The following is a 21,784-nucleotide window of genomic DNA, read 5'->3' on the forward strand; positions in this document are numbered from 1 at the left end:
GCTGAAATATGGACCTGGAATTTTCTTTGTGAGATTCATCCAAACAAAACATAATCAGAGAGCCATAAGGAGAGTCCATAAAGGCCTGTCCTGAGCTTTTTCTAAATCTTCAGGGCCAAAGGCTTTCTTAGCATTTGTATGCCATCATTTGGGCTGACCGGCCTTGTCTTTGTTCATTGGATCTTTTGAATCCCTCATTACCACTTTAGAAACCCACGTAATGCGTCGCCTTTAGCTGGAAGGGGAGGAGAGAGCGAATATTCCGAGTTGTTTTATGCTCCATATTGTTTTGCAGATTGCATGCCATTATGTCGGCGAGAAAGGGAGTCCCATGGGTCGACGTCTATGCGGTTTTGTAACTAACATTTTTTTTGTTGTCGTGTTGAACGATGGCATTGTCTGTGCAATTTGTTGCCACTCGATGCATTTTGACAATGTGAAGTGCATTTGGTGAAGGAACCTCCTGCCAGCCGAGGTCTGGAAAGGCTGGTGGAAACTCTCCTGGGTCCCTCGCTGACCCCGTGGTGACTGCCCACCTTGTTCTTAACCAGAGAGAAGAGAGCCGGGCGGAAAAAAATAAAAGCGCTTGACTCAATACGAGCCTTCTATACCAGCTGTAAAATGGCTTATTCTTCTAGTCGCCATGGTGACAATTAACAGTGTTTCAAGGACTTTTGTTCCCGGCCGGTTTGAACAGATTTTTCCCCCCCTTTTTCTTTTTTTTTTTTTTTTTTCGGCGCAAAGTGATTTTTCACGACGGAGGAAAAGCAGCGTCTATTTTGCATAAACAGTAAGGAATCGCATCCAAATGGAGGCTGCGCGTTTTCTCCTCCTTTTAAAGTAAATATGTAGCTTTTTACTTCCTGGTCTTTCAAGCTCGGCGCTCACACGTCTTTGAGAGCTTGGCTGGCGCTCCTCAGCTGCGCTGGGTTTCCATCAATGGGCCTCTTCTGCGCGGTCTTCCTCCCCTCTCGACTGCTTCCTCTGCGCCTCCCTCCCCGAGCAGCCGTCTAGAGCGAATTACAGACATCAAGGATGCTGGCAAGATATGAAAAGGCCTCAAACTGATTAAGTAATTATCAGTTTTCCCAGCTTCATTCAGCTCTGTATCACGAAAGCATATCAAATTCCATATTTTGTACCTCTGAGTCAATTTGTAACTCATCAGCTCCCAGTGTAGGTTTTCATGTGCCTGATGCATATTCAGTTTTTTCTCAAATGGATTCCCTTTCCTTCGTGCTAAACATCTAATACGGCAGCTTCGACGGATAATCGCGCAAGCCCAAAATGGGCTTTTTTTTTTCTCTCTCTCCGTCCTTCGCAGATTCATTTCAGGGCAAAAGAAAGATGTTATTACTTCCTTTTTGATTTAGGGACAGTGCAGAATCCGTCATCGAGATGAAGGCCCATCGGGAGGCCGAGGGTGTCCTGTGAAATCTCATTTTTGCCGCCGCCTGGCTCTTCTGACGTGTGAACGTTAGCATAAAATGATTTGAATACGCCCCGTCTCTGCCTCAGTTCATGGAGTCTTACTTCTGTTGTCTCAACAAGTTACGGCGCCTGAACAAACTTTTAATTTAATGGATAAGATGAATCTGCGAAACCGCATTAAGTGTGTTCATGTGTGACTGCGTTTTTGCTGACACTCCCAGACTGGCGCTCATTAATATGTGAAATAAATTAAACGCACAAGGGCTTGTTGATATTTCATCTATTTTGCCGCCATCTTTGCTCACTATTGCAGTGCCTTACTGTTAGTAAAGCTGCCTGTTTTCATCATGTGATCTCATGGGGTGTCCTGACATTGATGGCATTGATGTTTTAAGTATTCGACTTCAGCTCGTAACTCATCCTAAACTGTTTGTCTCAAATTATACAACTTGTTGAGGAGAAATGTGCTTTTTTTTGCTTCTTTTAAATAATTTGATTTTCTTGTGGTGGATGATGAAATGGGTTCAGGACAATTTTCACAAGTTTTTGTTTAATGTTGAAACACATTTGAATTCATTTAGACAAATGTTGAATATTTGATGTATATTTGTACTTTTTGGCACTGTTTTTAGACAAAAATCAGATGCCATTTTTATTAGGAGTAAAACTGCTTAAAATTAATGAATACTAAATACTGACACAATTTTAAAGATATTTTGCCAACTATAAAAAAAAAAAAAAAACTGTAAAAATAAACACTGAGCTTATAAGTCATATTCACATTTTTAGCCAATTTTACTGTCAATTATATGTAAAAAAATAAATAAATAAAAAAACTGCTCTCATGCTATTTGTAACTGTAAGAATGAAGATACATTTTTCTCATGTTATTTGTATGTTAAGTTTTTTTTCTCTACATTTTTGCTACGTCACACCATAGGACAAAGTCCAATTTTTTATTTGTCAGCTACCCATTTGAATATATGTCTCTGTGTTTGTGCGTATGTATATAATATATTAATTTAATGTAGTTACATTTATAGTTACCATAATGTTTTGTAAACATTAAAGTGGATTGTGTGTTTGGTATGATTTGATCATTTTCTTCAGGAAAAAAAATACTGTAGCAAATTTTATTTATTTATTTTGTCAAAAGACAAAAACTGTCAAAAAAGACAAAAATGATTACTAGGCCTTTAGTTTAGTCAATAATTCATATTCACATGTAATTAACATAATTTTAGTCGGTTTTACTGTGAATGATATTACAATCATTTTAAATGTCTAAAATAATAATATTGTAAATATTTTAATATTTAAATATAAATAAATAAAAGGACAAAATATGTAGTTAGACATTTAAAGTGGGTAAAATTGATTAAAATGAATGAATACTATATACTGACACAATTTTAAAAATATTTTGCCAAAGAAACAACTATGACTAAAATAAAAAACTCTCATAGTTCTAATCAGTAAGTCATATTCACATGATTTTAGCCAGTTTTACTGCCAGTTAGACAAATTGTTCAGTGTTGCAAGTAATATATTTTATATATATGTGTGTGTGTGTGTGTGTGTGTGTTTGTGTGGGTGTGTATAATATATACATTTAATGTCAAAATGTAAATAGAATATGTAGTTACAAAATGTTTTATAAACCCTAAAGTGGATTGTTTGTTTGGTATGATTTGATTATTTTCTTCAGAAAAAAAAATGTAGCTATTGTAAAAATGTAGTTATTGTAGTAAGATTTGGTTTTTTTTAACTATGGATTTAAAAAAAAAAACTACAAATTAACACTAGGCCTTTAATTAAGTCAATAAGTCACACGTCATCAATATAATTTTAGTCAATTTTCTGTGAATAATATTGCAAGAATTTTAAATATATTAAAATAATAATATTGTTGTTGTTTTTCTAAATATAAATAAATAAAGTAGACCAGAAAGGACAAAATATGTTCTTGGAAATTAAAGTGATTGAAATTGATTAAAATGAATAAATAATAATTAATATGTGTCACTATTTGTGTATGTGTGTGTGTGTGTGTATATATATATATATATATATATATCAACTATTTATATTTAATTCAGTTAATAAGTCATATTCGCACGTCATTAACATAATTTTAGTCAGTTTTACTGTGAATATTATAATCATTTTTAAATATATGAAACAATAATGTTTTTTTTTTAAATATAATTAAATAAAATAAACCAAAAATGACAAAATATCTTGTTAGACATTAAAGCAGATGGCTTGTTTTTGCTCGTTTTCATTAAAAAATTGTGGTTTATCACTGCTATAATGAAGTGTATGCAAATGTGTCCTGTTGCGCACTGATAACCTGCTTTTTGAAACAAACTTTCATCGTTTTTTGCGTTCATCGGGGTTAACGAAGCAATGCCTGAATCGTGTATTTCCGTCACACCTCCACCTCGGTGGCATCCTTTGGCCCTGGAATATGTTTTTCTTCACCGTCAATTACACAGTCGACTATAAAGTTTTCAAGCCCGAGCTCCTTGGGTTAAGTATGCAAATCACCCTATCTAGGTTGCAACGGTGAAAGTGACTCAAGGGCCAAAAGTCAGCCATGCACGTAGCTAAGGTTAGCATGATGCTTCAACTTCCCATCGCTCTGGCATTCTAATTACTCAGGCTATCTTTCCCTCCGTCTGCGTTCTCCATCAATAACCTGCCATTTCTTAAACCAATGAGAGGACTTAAAATCAATATTTGCTGTCAACAAACAAATTGTGTAATCCCCTTTACTTTAAAGAGGAGCGTCTTTAGTTTGGCGGCCACTATTAAAAACTGAAAGGGATGAATGATTTAAAAGGATGTGTGATACCATCTCCATCAAAACAAACGACAGTGAAAAATGAACGCTGGCCGGATGACAGCGAGGAATGGGGGGAAAAACAGCACATTTAAATATTTAAATGCGCATCCGCCATAATGATAAATGACAACCGAAAACTAGAATCAAGTAGCTATTGATGCAGAAAATGAAATGGGGGGAGAGACAGAGACAGAGAGAGAGGAAGGGAGGAAGAGAGAAATTAACTGAGAAAAAGGTGTCGAATAGCATCACTTTCATCTTTTACTGTATGTTAGTCCAACATTCAAACTGAAATGTCACAGTTCTGCTCAACTAGTGTCGGAGGGACCTAATACACTCGCTTATCCCGTTAGACATCAGCTGAAGGGGTGAAAATTGCTATCATATCTGAGGTGACATATGAGAGGTCGTAAATCTCTGTGTAGAAATATAAAAAAGGAAAAAAATCTTTGATTTGTGTTCATTACAGATCTAGATACTTTTGATTCTCAGATGATTCTCATGTTTTATTTGATATATATTTTTTGTTTTTTGAAGAAGTATCTTCCGCTCACCAAGCCTGCATTTATTTGATCCAAAGTTTACAAAAACTGTACAATTTTGAAATATTTTTACTATTTAAAATTACTGATTTCTATTTGAATATATTTTAAAATGTAATTTATTCCTGTGTTCAAAGGTACAGTTTCAGCATCATTACTTTAGTCTTCAGTGTCACATGATCCTTCAGAAATCATTCTAATATGCTGATTTGCTGTTCTAGAAACATTATTATCATTATTATCAATATTTAAAACAGATTCTTTGATGAATAGCAAGATCCAAAGATCAAAATTTATCTGAAATAAAAAGCTTTTGTAACATTGTACACTATACCATTCAAATGTCTTGGAGTCAGTATCATTTTTCTTTTTTTTTTTAATACTTTTATTTAGCAAGGATGCTTGAAAGTTACAAAAGATTTCTATTACAGATAAATTCTGTTCTTCTGAACTTTCTTTTCATCAGAGAAACCTGAAAAAAAATCTACTCAGCTGTTAACATAATAATAATAATAATAATTTTTTAAGTAGCAAATCAGAATATTAGAATGATTTCTGAAGGATTATGTGACCGGAGTAATGATGCTAAAAATTCAGCTTTGAAATCAAAGGAAAAAATTACATTCTAAAATATATTCAAACAGAAAGCAGTTATTTTTAATAGTAAAAATATTTCTAAATTTGACTGTTTTTCCTGTATTTTGGATCATATTATTGTATTTTGTAATAATATTTCACAATATTTGCTGCACTTTTGATCAAATAAATTCAGCCTTGGTGAACACAGGAGATTGAAAAAAAAAAATTAAAACAATCAGTAAGACTTTAGTATAGGGACCAATTCTCACTATTAACTAGTCACTTATTAGCATACCTGTTATTAATATATTTGCTGTTTATTAGTACTTATGAAGCACATATTCTGCATGATCATATTCTACATGCCTAATCCTACCTAATACCTGAACTAATATTAATAAGCAGCAAATTAGGAGGAAATTAGGAGGCAAATATCATTGATAATAGTTTGTTAATAATGAGAATTGGACCTTAAAATAAAGTGTGACCCCAAAAAATCTTAGATCTGTTCTAAAAGGATTGTGTTTTAATTGTACATAAATAAGCTTATCAACCATTCAAAGGATGGAGAAAACACTTTACAATTTTTTTTTTTACGCTGTAATAAAATGGCAAAAAACATTTTCTCACCCTCTGACTGCTCTATGTGTCTCTGCAGGGCAACAGTGTTGAGATGTCCATGTGGCTTCCTAAGAAGACACAGCTTCTTGGCTGGTCTGAATCTCTGAAGAGGAGCGGCACTGAACTTCCTGCTGACTTTGACCAGAAGCTGACGGCCCTCAGGAGCAAATGGGATCAACTCGAGGTTGGTCTCTCTCTGTTCAGCCTACTATATGAGCATGATGTTTTTTTCAAACGCAACAAAGGAGCTACGAAACTTTAGAGTCCTGTTCGGGAAATCGCTATTAAAAACACAAGAGCATCACATCAGTCAGGGGTCCCTTTGTGGAAAGAAAGTGCTTCCTGAACAGTTGGCTCTCAAAGTCGGCGCTGCTCTGACACAGGTGAGTGTCACACCTTGAAACTGATCTCTCCTTGATCCAGAGCTCCCCGCCGAGATGAGAGGGTGCGGGCGGGTTGGGAAGATTTGGAGGAGAAAGAGGCGCTGAGAATGCAAGAAAAAGTTGGGAAGGCATTGTCAGAATAAAAATGCTGCGTAAATACATCTTAAACACTTCTGTTTGAAAGCTTCCTTTGCTCCTTTGCTTCATATTGATATACGTCAAAGCTACCCTGTTTTACCAAGGCTTTTTACTGCTCTTTTGAGCTGCCATCAAAATTTCTCTTTGCAGTGTTTCTCCTTGGTTACGTTAACGTTTCTTCTATTTTTAAGCCATTTACTTATATAAACTACTTCCTTGATGGATAAAACGCAGCTCATTCAGCACGTTTATCCAAAGCAACTTGCATTTATACACTGAAAAATTGGTCTAAAACAATTTTTTATAAAGAAATTGTTAATAATTTATTTTTAACATTTATAATTTTTAAAGAAAAACTTTTTATAATTGTTAAAGAAATTGGGGGTCAGAAAGAGTTTATTTAAATAAATGAATATTTTATTCAGCAAGGACACATTACGTTTATAATGTTGGTAAATGATTTCTATTTAAAAATATAGCTGCAAGCCGCAATTATGGGGCCAAGCACTACATAGGCAAAATGAGGACCTAAGCATGGCATGTAGCATTAGATCTCTGCTAATGAGTATTTAAAACATTTTAAGACGATTTTAGTTAAAATGGCTGAAAAATCATAAATACAACCCCCAGTAATATGATTTATTGGCTTATGAAGTTTGGTGTCAATATGTCAAAGCTTTGCAGAGATACATTTTCGCATTATGCTTCAACTTTGTAGCGGCACTATACAAAAACGGTTTTGTGTATCAACACGAAATCCATAACTTTTTGCCAGCATGGGCTGATGATGATCTGATTCAATTTTGGTGAAAATTGGACCAACGTTTGAGGAGGAGTTTGAAAAAGTAGGTTTTCAACATAAACCAAAATGGTGGACCAGAAGTTCGGCCCACAATAGAATAATATCTGTGTTGTTGGCATGACCCAAGGAATATTTCGAGACCTGTTTCATTACAATAGGCTAATGCAATCAAAAGTTATTAGCATTTTTCATTATTGATGGTTAATGAATGGTTTATTACGCTTGACCAATAGGTGGCTCTGTTACCAAATTGATGTGGCATGGTCAGTGAGAGATGACAATGGCACGTAAAAAATTTGGTGTCAACATGTCAAAGCTTTGCAGAGATACAGCCTCAGATGTACTTTGGCATCTTTCCAGCAAATTCGTTGATGCACTAAACCAAAATGGCTGATGCCAAAATTTGGTATGGTTCGACTCAGCATGCTTCACCAAATTTTGGTCAAACCATTCAGAAGTTATAAGCAAAAATAAGATTTTTCATATCTCCTGACCACTAGGTGGCACAGCACTGAAACACTGCAGGTAGCCTCAGGACATGCTCATTATAACACACACCAAGTTTGGTCTCAATATGCCAAATCAACTTGAATTCCATAACTTTTTGCCAGCATGGTCTTAAGATGATCTGAGCCAATTTTAGTGAAAATCAGACAAACCGTCTTGGATGAGTTAGAAAAAGTAGGTTTTTCGAACTATTAAAAATAGCTAAAAGACTAAACCTTCAAATTTTGGAGTCTATTTGACTCGCCATGAGCCATGGAATCAGAATTTTCCTTCTAGACCTTACGGTTTAAAAGTTATTAGCATAAAATTAGTGAAACTCTGGTCAAGTGGTGGCGCTAGAGAGTTAGAGTTAGAGACTCCAAACTTGCTATGGTTAATATTGAGACTGTCGTCTATCTGTGTACCAAATTTCATAACTTTCCCGGAAGCGGTTCTATGGGCTGCCATAGACTTCCGAAGCGGAAAAAGAATAATAATAAGAATGCCAACGGATACAGTAGGTGCTTGGCCACTAATAAATGCTGTTCTCTTGAACTTTCTGTTCATCAAAGAATCCTGAAAAACAAAATAATCATGGTTTTCACAAAAATATTAAGCAGCGCGACTGTTTTATATCAATAAGAAATGTTTTTGAACAACAAATCAACATATTAGAATGATTTCTGAATGATTTCTTTGCATCACAGGAATAAATTACATTTTACAACATATTCAAATAGGAAAGAGTAATTTTAAATTGTAATAATATTTCACAATTTTACAGTATATTTGATCAAATTAAATGCAGCTTTGAAGAGTGTCAAAGACTTCTTTGAAAAACATATGAGCTCTAATTGACTCGTAGTCAAGCTGATCAACCTCCTAAACCAGCTTAGACCATCTAATGATCATAAATGACCAGGAATGTAGTTTCAGCCACATTTTCCAGCTGAATAATCACAATTTCCACAATTTTATAAAGGTGAAGCTCCGCAGCTCTTCACAGTGGTATGATGCTAAATAATTTATCTTCACTAATAAAGAGTAAACACATACACCCACGTGGATATGCATCTGCAATGCTCCTCAAGATTAGCATAACAGTCTTTGATCTGAAACATGGATTTTTTCGGAGAGTTTCAAAGTGTCAAACAAGTCACATCTTCCCTCCCTGTCGCAATCAAGCGTTAATTAGAATTATCCAGAAAAGGAAGATTCACCGGCGCTTGGCCACGGCAAACTTTCTGACTGGCGTGAGCGTGCGCGACGCGTCCCCGCCGTGAGTGGCGTCTCGTTAGGACGTGCGCGACAGGAATAAAGCGTCAGCGGTGCGGAGAGTTCAATCTGAGCGCCGCTGCTCCTTGCACCGCGCATTATGCCGTCTCAATTGCATATTAAACAAGCCTATCAAGTCAGCCATTGGCATCTGCTGTGCTGACACAAATTGTGAATTAAATGAAATTGATGTCCCCTGTCGTATATATTTATGAAGACAGACCATTCTCTGAAGTATTCTGCTTATGAAGAATTTATGATTGCAAACTGTTCCCGAACAAAATAAAGTGGCAATAAATTCCTGTTTTTTTGCCGCGTGACCCTCCAAGGGCATTGACTTCACCTCCCACCGAGACATTTGTTACTCAGAGAAAACAATGGCTGGATCTGGATTCCATTGATGCCCGTCAAATCATCTGTATTCAGATGAGTGGAAAGGACAGAGAAATAAAAGGAGAGAGAGAAAGAGAGCGGGATAAACAGCGGCAGTAAGGAGATTCTGCTCTCTGTCCATGGACTTTTTGGGCCTGTTTGAATTAAATAGATCATATTGCATGCTATGGTAGCACTTTTTTATTTTTAGAATTTGACAGGCTGTTTTTGTTACTGTATCCATATGTGACCCTGGACCACAAAACCAGTCATAATGGTCCATTTTTTGAAATTGAGATTTACATATAAATAAATAAGCTTTCCATTGATGTATGGTTTGTTAGGATAAGACAATATTTGGCCAAGATACATCTGAAAATCTGGAATCTGAGAGTGCAAAAATCCAAATATTGAGAAAATCGCCTTTAAAGTTGTCCAAATGAAGTTCTTAGCAATGCATATTACTAATTAAAAATGAAGTTTTGGTATATTTACAGTAGTAAATTTACAAAATATCTTCATGGAACATGATCTTTACTTTATATCCTAATGATTTTTGGCATAAAAGAAAAAGCGGTAATTTTGACCCATACAATGTATTGTTAGCTATTGCTACAAATATGCCTGTGCTACTTAAGACTGGTCCAGGGAAAGATCCATCAGTTTCTTAATTTGTTTTGTAAACTTTACATTTGTTTTGTTTATCTTTGCTAAAGTAATTCAATATGCAATTTAAATAAGCATGAAAAAATCATGTTTTTCATTATATTACCTATTAAAATGCAATAAAATATTGTCTAAACTACTAAAAGGCAACATGAAACAGCATTTGCAACCAACATCTAAAATGTGATGGATTCTCAAGTTAAAAAAGCTGTGGAGTAAAGAACAAAATGAGCTTGAGATTGGTAAAATGTTTTTGAAAGACATTAAAAATGCTCACCAAGGCTGCATTTATTAGATAAAAAATACAGTAAAAACAGCAAAACTGTGAAATATTATTACAGTTTTAAAGGACTGTTTTCTATTTTAATATATTTTAAAATAGAATTTATTTTTGTGATGCAAAGCTGAATTTTCAGCATCATTGCTCCAGTTTTCAGTGTCACATGATCCTTCAGAAATTATTCTAATATGCTGATTTGCTGCTTAACCAACATTTTTTTATTATTATTAATATTGAAAACAGTTGTGCTGCTTTATATTTTAGTAACATTCGTGATGAGTTGTTTTTAGCATTTTTTCCCACAAATAGAAAGTTTAAATGCGGCTTCAAACGATCCCAAATGTGGTTGTAAGCGAGCAAGAAGGGTCTTATCTAGCGTAACAATCCGAAAATAATAGTTGAATTTTAAAAATTGCACCGTTTAGAAGTTCACATATGCTTGATTCCTAATACTGTGTTGTTACCTGAATGATCCACAGCTGTGTTTTTTTGTTGATAGTTGTTCATGAGTCCCTTGTTTGTCCTGAACAGTTAAACTGCCCGCTGTTCTTCAGAAAAATCCTTCAGGTCCCACAAATTCTTTAGTTTTCCAGTATTTTTGTGTATTTGAACCCTTTCCAACAATGACTACATGATTTTGAGATCCATCTTTTCACACTGAGGACAACTGAGGGACTCATAAGCAACTATTACAAAAGGTTCTAACGCTCACTGATGCTCCAGAAGGAAAAACAATGCATTAAGAGATGGGGGGTGAAAACTTTTGAACAGAATGAAGATGTGTACATTTTTCTTATTTTGCCTAAATATCATATTTTTTCATTTAGTACTGCCCATCAAAAGCTACAGAAGGTACTTACATGTTTCCCAGAAGACAAAATAAGTTAAATTTACCCTGATCTTAAAATTCAAAAAGTTTTCACCCCCCGACTCTTAATGCATTGTGTTTCCTTCTGGAGCATCAGTGAGTGTTTGAACCTTCTGTAATAGTTGCATATGAGTCCCTCAGTTGTCCTCAGTGTGAAAAGATGGAAATTCTTAAAATCATACAGTCATTGTTGGAAAGAGTTCAAATACACAAAAAAGCTGAAAAATCAAAGAATCTGTGGGAGATGAAGGATTTTTCTGAAAAACAGTGGGCAGTTTAACTGTTCAGGACAAACAAGGGACTCATGAACCACTATCACTCTGTGGATCATTCAGGTAACAACACAGTATTAAGAATCAAGTGTATGTAAACTTTTGAACGGCATCATTTTTATAAATGTAACTATTATTTTCTAGGTATCTCTGTATGAATGGTAGTTGAAGTAGTTAAATAGAGGCATTGGTGCTGTCAGCCTATAAGAAAAGTAGTAGCAGTAGTAGTAGAGCCAGAGCACGTTATTTAATTTAATGATTTTTTAAATACATTTCATGTTGACTTGAACAATCTGTGTGCATCTCTTTAAACTCAGTTTTGTGTCAAAACCAGCACTCTTTCACACACTAATGTCTCATAAAATCACTATTAGATCCGATTTGGCCTCAGTCAAGCCCAGCAGAAAACCTCAGCATTTGTTTTCAGCCAAAAGAACCCATTTTCACATTAAAGCGAAAATGTCCCCTGTCACTGAGTCTAGCCGTCCATTTTCTTTGCTATTAACACTGTGCTGACAGGAGAGGAACACAGATGTGTTAATAAAGGCCCGATCGCGGGGGAGAAGCTCGGGCCGGATGCGTGCGGCCAAACCCTGAGAACTTAATTGATGCCGCATGCTGAAATAGCCACTTCATTGCTGCGTCATAATCACATCTGTTTCCATTCCAGCTTCTCAACACACGGATCACATAAAGGAAAGGACAATTACAGCAGCCAGTGTGTGTATTAATTGGATAATGGTGTGTATTGTGCTCGCAATTGCCATCTCAGTATACAAGGTTCAACCTGTCTCTAAAAAGTGCGATTGCCAGGCAGGTGGGAATACACACAGACAAACACACACACACACTTGCGCACAGGCAGACTGCAGCTCAGCATGGTTCTCGCTTCTCTTGCTGTCAGTCGGGGGAAAATTGTTCATCGGAGCCCATTTCTAAAATCATTGGTGTGTTTTTTGCGGCTGATTGTTTGCTATTCAACAAACATTTGAATGTTGCTCTAAAATGCCACTTTGTGCGATGAGATTTTAACCCCTTCAGACTCATCAGATGAAACAGCCTGTTATCAGACACTTGAGGCGAGCAGCAGCCGTCGCCACATCTCACGTCTTAATTAAACACAGATAATAGGGGTTAATCACTGTTCACGTGTAAAGCATTTCCATACATTTAAGTTAGTCTGATGTATGGATGCATTTTGTCTTTACAGCGCATGTATGTTTTGTAGGTGACCATTTATGAATATTTATCATAGTTTAAATGTGTTTGTGAAAAGACAATAGTAAAATCATGGACCTTGTGAATGTGTAAATGTGATTTCTATAAAAGTCATAATTAGTTGTAAGCATTCCCCTCTAATATTTCATTTTATTCTGGTTTGGTTTGAATTAATATTTGATTTGATTTTTATTTTTATTTTTTGTGTTACATTTTATTGTTTTTAATATTTTTATTGTCTAATATTCAGTGTTGTTTAATTATTTATTTATTTTTGTTTGTTTTTTATTTTATTTTTGTTTTGGTTTGGTTTAGTTTTAATTAATATTTATTTAATTATTTTTTGTTTAATTGTATATTTTAATTTTATATTGTTTACCACTTAATATTTCAATGTATACGTTTTTTGTTTTATAATTTATTTTATTGTTTAATTATTTTATTTATTTTTTTATTTTTTGTGTTATTTAGTTTTATTACTTTTTACATTTATATTTTATTTTATATTGTGTAATAATTGTGTAATAATATTTAAATATTGAATTCTATTAATTAATTAATAGAATTATATTTTAGAATTAATTATTTTTTTTTTTTTTTGTTTGTTTTGTTTTGTTTGATTTTGTTAATATTTGATTGTATTACTTTTATTGTTTACATTTTAAGTTTCATTGTTTTCCATATTTTTATTTTATATGGTTTAATATTTAATTTTAAATTATTTTATTTTATTTATTATTCTTCATGTTATTTAGCTTTATTGCTTTTATGTATTTGTTATATTGTGAAAATATTTAATATTTAAATAATAATTAATTTGATTCATATTGTTATTTTTGGTTATTTTTTATTTTGTTTTAATTAATATTTGATTGTATTTCTATTTTATCTTTTCATGTTTTTTCATATTTTTATTTTGTATTGTTTAATAATTAATATTTAATTTTATTCTTTTTTGTTTTATTGATTTAAATATTTTTTATTCATATTTTAGTTTGTTTATTTTGCGTTGTTTTGTTTTAATTAAGATTTGACTGTATTATGTTTATTTAATTTTTTCATGTTGTTTCATTGTTTTTCATATTTGTTATTTATTTCATATTTGTATTTTATATTAATATTTATTATTATTTTATATTTAACTAATATTTAATTTATTCATATTTTTATTTTTAGTTTGTTTAATTTTGTTTTATTTTATTATAATTATTGTTTTTATCTTTTGTTTTGTAGCATGATAATGGCATGCTTTTTTGTAATGTATACTGGCTCATAACTTTTTGTATTTTTTTTTTAAAGACCCCTAAAAGATTGAGTCTGGATCGACACTATTTTCACCAAAATGCCATTTTCAAAAACTGTGGTAAATTGAAATAACCTGCCCATGTTTGTTTTTGTTTGTTTTTTTGTGTGACATCTCTGTTCGTGTCCAATCAGAAAACCCTGGCGGAGCATGTGGAGCCCAGTGTGGGCCAGCGGAGTCAGCGTGAACTTCTGTCTCCAGACACCAATAGGATGGTGACCCAGCTGGAGAGCCGGATAAAGGAGTTAAAGAGCTGGCTGAGAGAAACCGAGCTCTTCATCTTCAATCTAAATCTCAGACCAGAAGCACAACAATGTGAGAGCGCCACTCAAGACGCCGATGACCCACAACACGACCCGCAGGCCACCAAACAGCTGCAGCACTTCAAGGTGAATATGAGTTTGCCATCTTAGCAAATGCAACGGACTGTTGGTCATTTTTATCAGTAACTAGCATAACACCTGCAACAGCCTGCAGCTGTTCATTAGCCATCATAATACTTTGCATTTTCAGTAGAGCTTTCACTAAACCGTAACACACGGTTAAACTAGAGTACATGACGGCATCATGTCAGGTAGTCTGGGTGTTTAGCATATACACAGAAATGAAAGTGCTTAGTCAAACTGCAGAGCGCCCGCTAAAAATAACCTGCTTCACTTGAGCCGTGCTCTTTTAATAAATACAGGGCAGAAAGCACACATCAAATCCCCTGACTGAAAATCTATATGAAATAATTATTTGAGTTAAAATCCTGAGAAACAGCTTGGAGTATTAATCAAGACGTGTCAAAACACAGGTAGCGGAGCTGATTACATCCACCTGCTGAGTGACAAACATAAGTGAGGAAAAGCTTTAAATATACACAGAGCTAAATGATCAGGAGGGGAAATAAGGCTGGCTTTCTCTTTTGATCAAATGACACGCAGCCAAAAAGCCTCACATTGATTTCTCAGGGAAAGGATGGAGAAAATAATAATACGATGATTGGAAATATTGGTAAGTGTGATTTATATGGACTCTGCCGTTGCACTAAAAAGGGACGAATGAGCATTTAGGAAGAGAAAGGAGAGTGATTACATGTATCTAGTTTTTTCCGACCGCTTTTGAAGGGTGAATTGGCTAACTGGCGTGACTTGGCGTGATCACAGAGCGGTTGAAAGGCATCAGCGGGAGAGCTGAGATCTACACCTCTCTACATCTCACTGCAGCACTCAAACACCAGCGTTCACAGCTCTGGACACAGTACGGCTGTACTGAAAGGGCGCTTTACTTAAACACAGCATGAAATGGCATTTGCAGCCTGTTTTACTTCTATAATCTGACATATTTTTGTAAAACAGTGCATTTAACGCAAAAATAACGTAGACAGGAACTTGATTTTATAGTTTGAGACTTGATTGGATCGTGGAAAGTGTGTGAATACCTTGCACCTCTCACATTTTGTTAAAAAAAATCATTAATCTAGTTTTATTATAAATAGTAATAATAATAATAATAATAATAATAATAATAATTGTTATTATTATTATTATTATTATCTATATAAATAATAATTATTTATAAAGATTATTATATTTAATAGATTCACTATAATCACTATAATAATAATTCTTATTATTATTATCTATAAATAATTATTTTTATAGATATTTGAAACATTTTTATAATAATATTATATTTAAATAAAATGTATGTATTTTAAAAACAATCTATATAAATAATATATACATAATACAAATATTAACGACAACAACAATTATTATTTATAAATTATTATTTAAATAGTATTACTGTATTTAAATAGCATTGGTGTATTTTAATAATTATCTGTGTTATAATTATACAAAAAGACAAAAATATCAACAATTATTATTTATAATTTATTATTATTATTATTATTATTATTGTCTGTAATAATTATTTAAAGAGATTATAATTAATATAATAAAATAAAATAATATTTTATATAATTAATATTGTACATTTTTTTAAATAATCTCTATAAATAATAATCTATACTTAATGAAAATAATAACAACAATAATCATCATCATCATAAGATTAACAATATATTTATTTATAATTTATTGATTACTATTATTTAAATTAATATTATTTATTTTTATATTTTAGCAATAATCTCTATACACATATATATATATATTATATATTAAAATATTAACAACAACTATTATTATTTATAGATTATTATTTTCTGTAAATATTAAATATATATTATAGAGAATATTAGATAATTAAATAATATTTATGTATTTTAAAAATAATCTCTATAGATTATATAGATAATTTATACATAATGAAAATATTACATTACTATTATTTAAGTTAATAGTATTCATTTGTATTTTAATAATAATCTATAAAAACCTATACAAAAACATTAAAATATTAACAACTATTAGTATTATTTATAAATTGTTATTATTGTCTGTAAATAATTATTTTTAGAGATGACTATAATTAAATAATATTTATGCATTTTAAAAATAATCTTTATAAATAATAATGAAAATATTAACAACAACGATAATAATCATCATAAAAATAACAACAATAATAATTTATAGATGATTATTATTTAAATGAATTAGTCATGTATTTCAAAATAAGCTCTATAAATAATTATACAAAAAGATTAAAATATTAACAACAGCAATTATGCTGTTGATGATGATGATGATTACTATTATTTATTGAACTTAACATTCGCAGAAAAAACTTGGATGTCTACATATGAATGCGAAACTAGATATACATAAAGCTGAAGAAGTAACGGTAACCATTTTTGTATACATGTTTAAGTTTTTTGTGCATCTCAGAAAATGCCAGTACATTTTTCAATGTAATGGCACTGTATAGTTATCATATTACAGTAATGTATTTATTAACATTCAAGGTTGTGAATGTGACTTTTGATTGTACTTGATTTTACTTTTTTTTTCTTTTTTTTTTTTTTTTTGGTCGACTCCAGTCGTAAGCTCACATATTATTTGTGTGTGCTGATAGTACTTTACTGTGTCAGAAAGGGTCAGGTTTTTGAGATTTTAACCCAGTTTATTGTGGTTTAATGGAACATCAGTTTGACGGTTTAACAGTTTGTCCATGTTCTATCTCTGTAACTCTGAATGAAATCTTTACGTAGCGCCTCACGGCCAGAGCTGCTGGACTGTGTGTCTGTTCAGTGTAGATCCCTGATGCCAATAAAAGCCTGAAATATGTGTAAAAGGAGAGATAGTGAGACACTTCGTTATGAGTAACAGGTATGGTCACCCTTTAAAATGTCATCATAAAAATGTCCATCTTCCACTGAATAAAAAGCATTAAGTTCTTTACTTGCTAGGGGGGAGCGGAGTCGTCTAAAATTAGACTCTATTGTATCTTAACCTTCGCTGGTCAGACGGTTCAGAGTGGTTGGCTGCCAATTTCACTTCTTTCATTAATAACTGTCTTCCCTTTAATAGTGTGCCTTCATGATATTAAAACCCCAGGGTTGGACATTTCCTGTCAAGGAGAGGAGAGATGATGAGAACCGCATGCCAACTTTGGTCATTAGTTAACAACTGTTTTACTTACAGAACCTTGTGTATCCTGAGCTGGAAATCTGCAGATCTGTTATTGCTATAAATAGAAGAAAGGAGGAATGTTTTGCTTTCTTAGATCTGGTAATAATAAGAAATGTCTGTCGAGCAGCAAATCAGCATATTAGAATGATTACTGAAGGATCATGTGACACTGAAGACATATGACAATGCATTAAGAGCCAGGGGGTGAAAACTTTTTGAATTTGAAGATTAGGGTAAATTTAACCTATTTAGTCTTCTGGGAAACATGTAAGTATATTCTGTAGCTTCTGAAGGGCAGTACTAAATGGAAAAAAATAAGAGGTAACACAGTATTAGAATTTACTGCCAATAGTTTCTTAGAAAAACTGATAGTGGATGCAATGGATAGAAATGTTTATAATAAATATACTAATTTAAATACCTAAAAGTAATTCATACTTAAAAGTAATGGAGATCATCTGCGCCAATAGCCTCGTGGTTAGAGCGTTGACATATAGCGTAAGTGCGCTCACGACGACCCAAGTTCGATTCCCATCTCGAGGTCCTTTGCCAATCCCGCTCCCCCTCTCTACTCCCAGTGCTTTCCTGTCATCTCTCTACTATCCTATCTCAATAAAAAAGACAAAATGCCCATAAAAAGAACTAAAAAAAAAAAAAAAAAGTAATGAAAATTAATTCAGTTCAGTGGTGTTAAAATGGACATTTACTGTATTTTTATGTATTTTTTTGTTAATAGGAATGGCTGAGAGGCAAAAATCATCAATCTAATAGATTGGAAAAATTATCACATAATTTGTGGTATTTTTCATGCCTGAAATTAACGAGGGCTTGTGGCAAAAATGCCAACAAAATGAACAAAAATGCCTTATAAATTCAAGACAAGGGGGCAAAAGTCGTGATTAAAATTAAATCTGAAAAGTGTCAATTCACAAAATTACATTTTTTTTTTTTTTTTTTTTTTTTTTTCAGAATTACATTTTGATTCACTCACACTGCATCAGATTGCTTTTACGTGCTGTTTTGTGCAACGTTGAGCCTTATAACCAATCAAACACATTTCTGTTGAACTTAGAAATGCATTGGCCAATCAGAGGCGCTTAGATTAGTCGGCGCTGAAAACGCCGGAACTGTTGTTGAGTCCGCACGCCCACGAATTCCCTCATCATAAACAACGCAGTGCAGATACGATGTTAATAAAATATTAATTTCATAGCTTCAGTGATTATAATGGGCGTTTTTGCATAACGTCACGGACCGACATGTTTGTCTGTGAAGCCAGAATGTGATGTGCTAAAACTAAACAAAAGTTTTCAAAATTAATATCAATAATCATTATTACAATATAAAAAGCAATAATCTAAAATAATGATTTTTGTCATAATATTGCAGCCCTATGTTTTTTCACATGTATAATTTAGATGCAATTTTAAACAGTCTGTTGTTACTGACAACAGTTTAACATATTTATTAAAGTAATTGGGTACATTTAAGTATTTGACATTAAAGACAACATAATATGGTTTTTATAATAATAAGGTAATTATATAAATTGCCCTCACAAATGTAAAAAATGCCCCTGGAAATTAAAAAAAGTTATTTTCTGACCCTGCTGTAGCATAAACTGTGTGGGATTTATATTCTGAGGCTTGTATATAATATTGAGCCATAGTTATAGTCGATGTAGGAAACGCCACTAATACCCATACTAGACCTTCTTCTTTGTCTTAGCCATTATCGTCTTTTTTAGAGATCGCCGTGTCATTTTGAGCAGCACCAGGAGACTTTCAAAAACACCTCCAACTCCAAACCACGTTCCCATTAAAAGAATTTCACGGGAGAATTAGACTAAATGGAAACCAGGCTGAATATCTGCGGCAGCGTTCGAGCCGGACTCCATCTCCACGTCTCTCCCCGGCACCTTTGATCAGCTCGCCGCAGCGTGGGGCCCCGGGGCCTCATCCTCCGGGTCCCGTCCGGCTGATTGAATGTGACGGCGCAGATATAATATCAATACTTTCTCCATGATTAGGAATAAGGAACTCCTGTTCTTTGGCAAGTGCTAACCGCATTAAGTCAGTTCTGGGACGGGCGCGCGAGAGCGCCAAACGCAGAGTTAGCGTCTCATCAGCGAGTAATGGGGAGCAGACAGGTGACAGGCCTGTTCATTACATACACAATCGACTGGCCGCGCACACACTTGCACGCATAGAGTCGTATTTTTCATTATACGTCCATGCCGCTTGCTTTCATTTACAGGCGCTAATGAGAAAATGTCCCCATTGATGGCAACGTTATCACTTTGCTGCCATTTGTTTGCCTTAAAGACGACGTCTGCCGTTCGTAGCGCATTAGTCTCATTTTGAAAACACTGTCAGTTTTTTGTCTTAAAGGGGAAAAATAATTAAAAATAAGCACTAGCTTTATGGAAGGTCACTGACAGCCCGACTCAAACCGATGCATTTCAGACTCGGCTAATTTAGACGTATTAGAAATAACGAACACGTCAAGCAGAATGCAAAACAGGATCCGTCTTCGTGATCTTCTTCCCTGTATTATATGACCGGCGTCAGTCGGGTGACATCGAATTTCGGTTGGTTAGGTTTGCTTTTATTGTCTATCCGCTCACTGCGGTGCGATTTCTCTCTATTAGTGCGTCGCGGGAACGAGGCCTCGACTGACAGCCGTTGATGAAACTCGAGCCGGTCGGAGCCGAGGGGACGTGTCTGGGAACAAATGGCCGACATGAATTCGTTATACTCATTTGCGATAACAAGTGCTTGTGGTTTTAATTGACTTAATCAACAAATAGAATTAATCAGAGATTTCTAATTAATGGTAATTGATTGAATATCCACTGGGTCACCGTCAGAGCTCCGTTCCCGTGTCCTTGCCGTCACTGTAGGGGATTTGGGGCTCCGCTCCTCAATCTCGCCGAGATTAATTGAAAATGTTAAAATTGCAGCGGCTGTAAAGAGCGAGATGAAGTGCGCGCTCGTTTTCCCGCCGGAGAACGGGAAACAAATACCCCCGAAAACGAACGAGCGGAGCCTGTCGTCTGGCTCTTTTTTTAATCCTCCGGAAAGCGCGTCAGCGCCGGTGCACGCGTCATTTAAACTCTTCTCGCACTTGAGTCGCACGCTGCAAAAAAAAAATAAAAAATGTCAGAATATCATAAGGCTTAGATTTTAATGAAATTAAGTGGGAGGGAGAGATGGGGAATTGGAGTTTAAAGGCTTTAGGCTGCGTCTGGATCGGAGGCACGGTCTGTTCTCATTTTGTGCTGAATAAAGAGATAAGCAGTTTTTTGGAGGAACACTCTTGGGAGGTCTGTGTAATACACATGCATCTTCACGGCTCGGCTCTCCGCCTCAGGTGTGATTACAGACTCTGATAGCGAGAGACCTGTAGATTAATACTGTACACCAGATGGATTTAGCCACACGATAACAGCCAGGGGAGTGAGACGAGAGAGAATCGTCGCACTGCCGTTTTGGAGATTGTGTTAGCGCCTAAGCACGACGCGAGGCGGCTGATCCTCTGATAGCTTTATTAAAAAGCACCTGATAGATGATCCGTCCGTGATCTTGTCTGTTCTTACAGTGGATGGACAGCTGAAGGGGAGCTTTTTATGTTTTGTTTCTCAAAATGCTCCCCAGAGGCAGTTTTATCACTCAGTTCTGAAGCACAATGTGACATGGACTTCCAAAAATTATAGTTTTGAGTTTTTAATGTAGTTTTTTATTTCTATTTTAGTTTTTGTATTTGATTTACTGTCATAGTTAGTTTCTGTTTATTTAGTTTTTATTTAATTTAATTGTAGTATTTACTTTCTAGGCTGCCAAAGTTCATATGTTGAATTGCATGTTCTTTGCAATTTCTTTACATTTTTATTTACAAATTTTACAACATATCATGCACCAAAAACTAAACTTGTAATTTATTATTTATAATTGTTAATTATGTTGTAGTTCATTATTTTCATATATATGTGACCCTGGACCACAAAACCAACACAGGTTTATTTGTAGCAATAGCTAAAAATACATTGTATTGGTCAAAATGATCGATTTTTCTTTTATGCCAAAAATCATTAGGATAGTAAGTAAAGATCATGTT

At 34.1% G+C, this 21,784-nt stretch overlaps 1 protein-coding gene across 3 annotated transcripts in view; it reads left to right on the top strand.

The window, feature by feature from the left end:
* akap6 (A kinase (PRKA) anchor protein 6) overlaps window positions 1–21,784 on the top strand; it is a 171,999-nt gene that overhangs the window by 130,813 nt on the left and 19,402 nt on the right. For all 3 annotated transcript variants that reach the window (XM_051133587.1, XM_051133586.1, XM_051133585.1), the window contains exons 10-11: window positions 6,059–6,205; window positions 14,219–14,473. In XM_051133587.1, coding sequence (XP_050989544.1) covers window positions 6,059–6,205; window positions 14,219–14,473 — 402 coding nt within the window. The remainder of the gene's footprint in view (window positions 1–6,058; window positions 6,206–14,218; window positions 14,474–21,784) is intronic.

This window comes from Labeo rohita, chromosome 17 (genome assembly GCF_022985175.1).
Source record: "Labeo rohita strain BAU-BD-2019 chromosome 17, IGBB_LRoh.1.0, whole genome shotgun sequence".
NCBI classification, from domain to species: domain Eukaryota; kingdom Metazoa; phylum Chordata; class Actinopteri; order Cypriniformes; family Cyprinidae; genus Labeo; species Labeo rohita.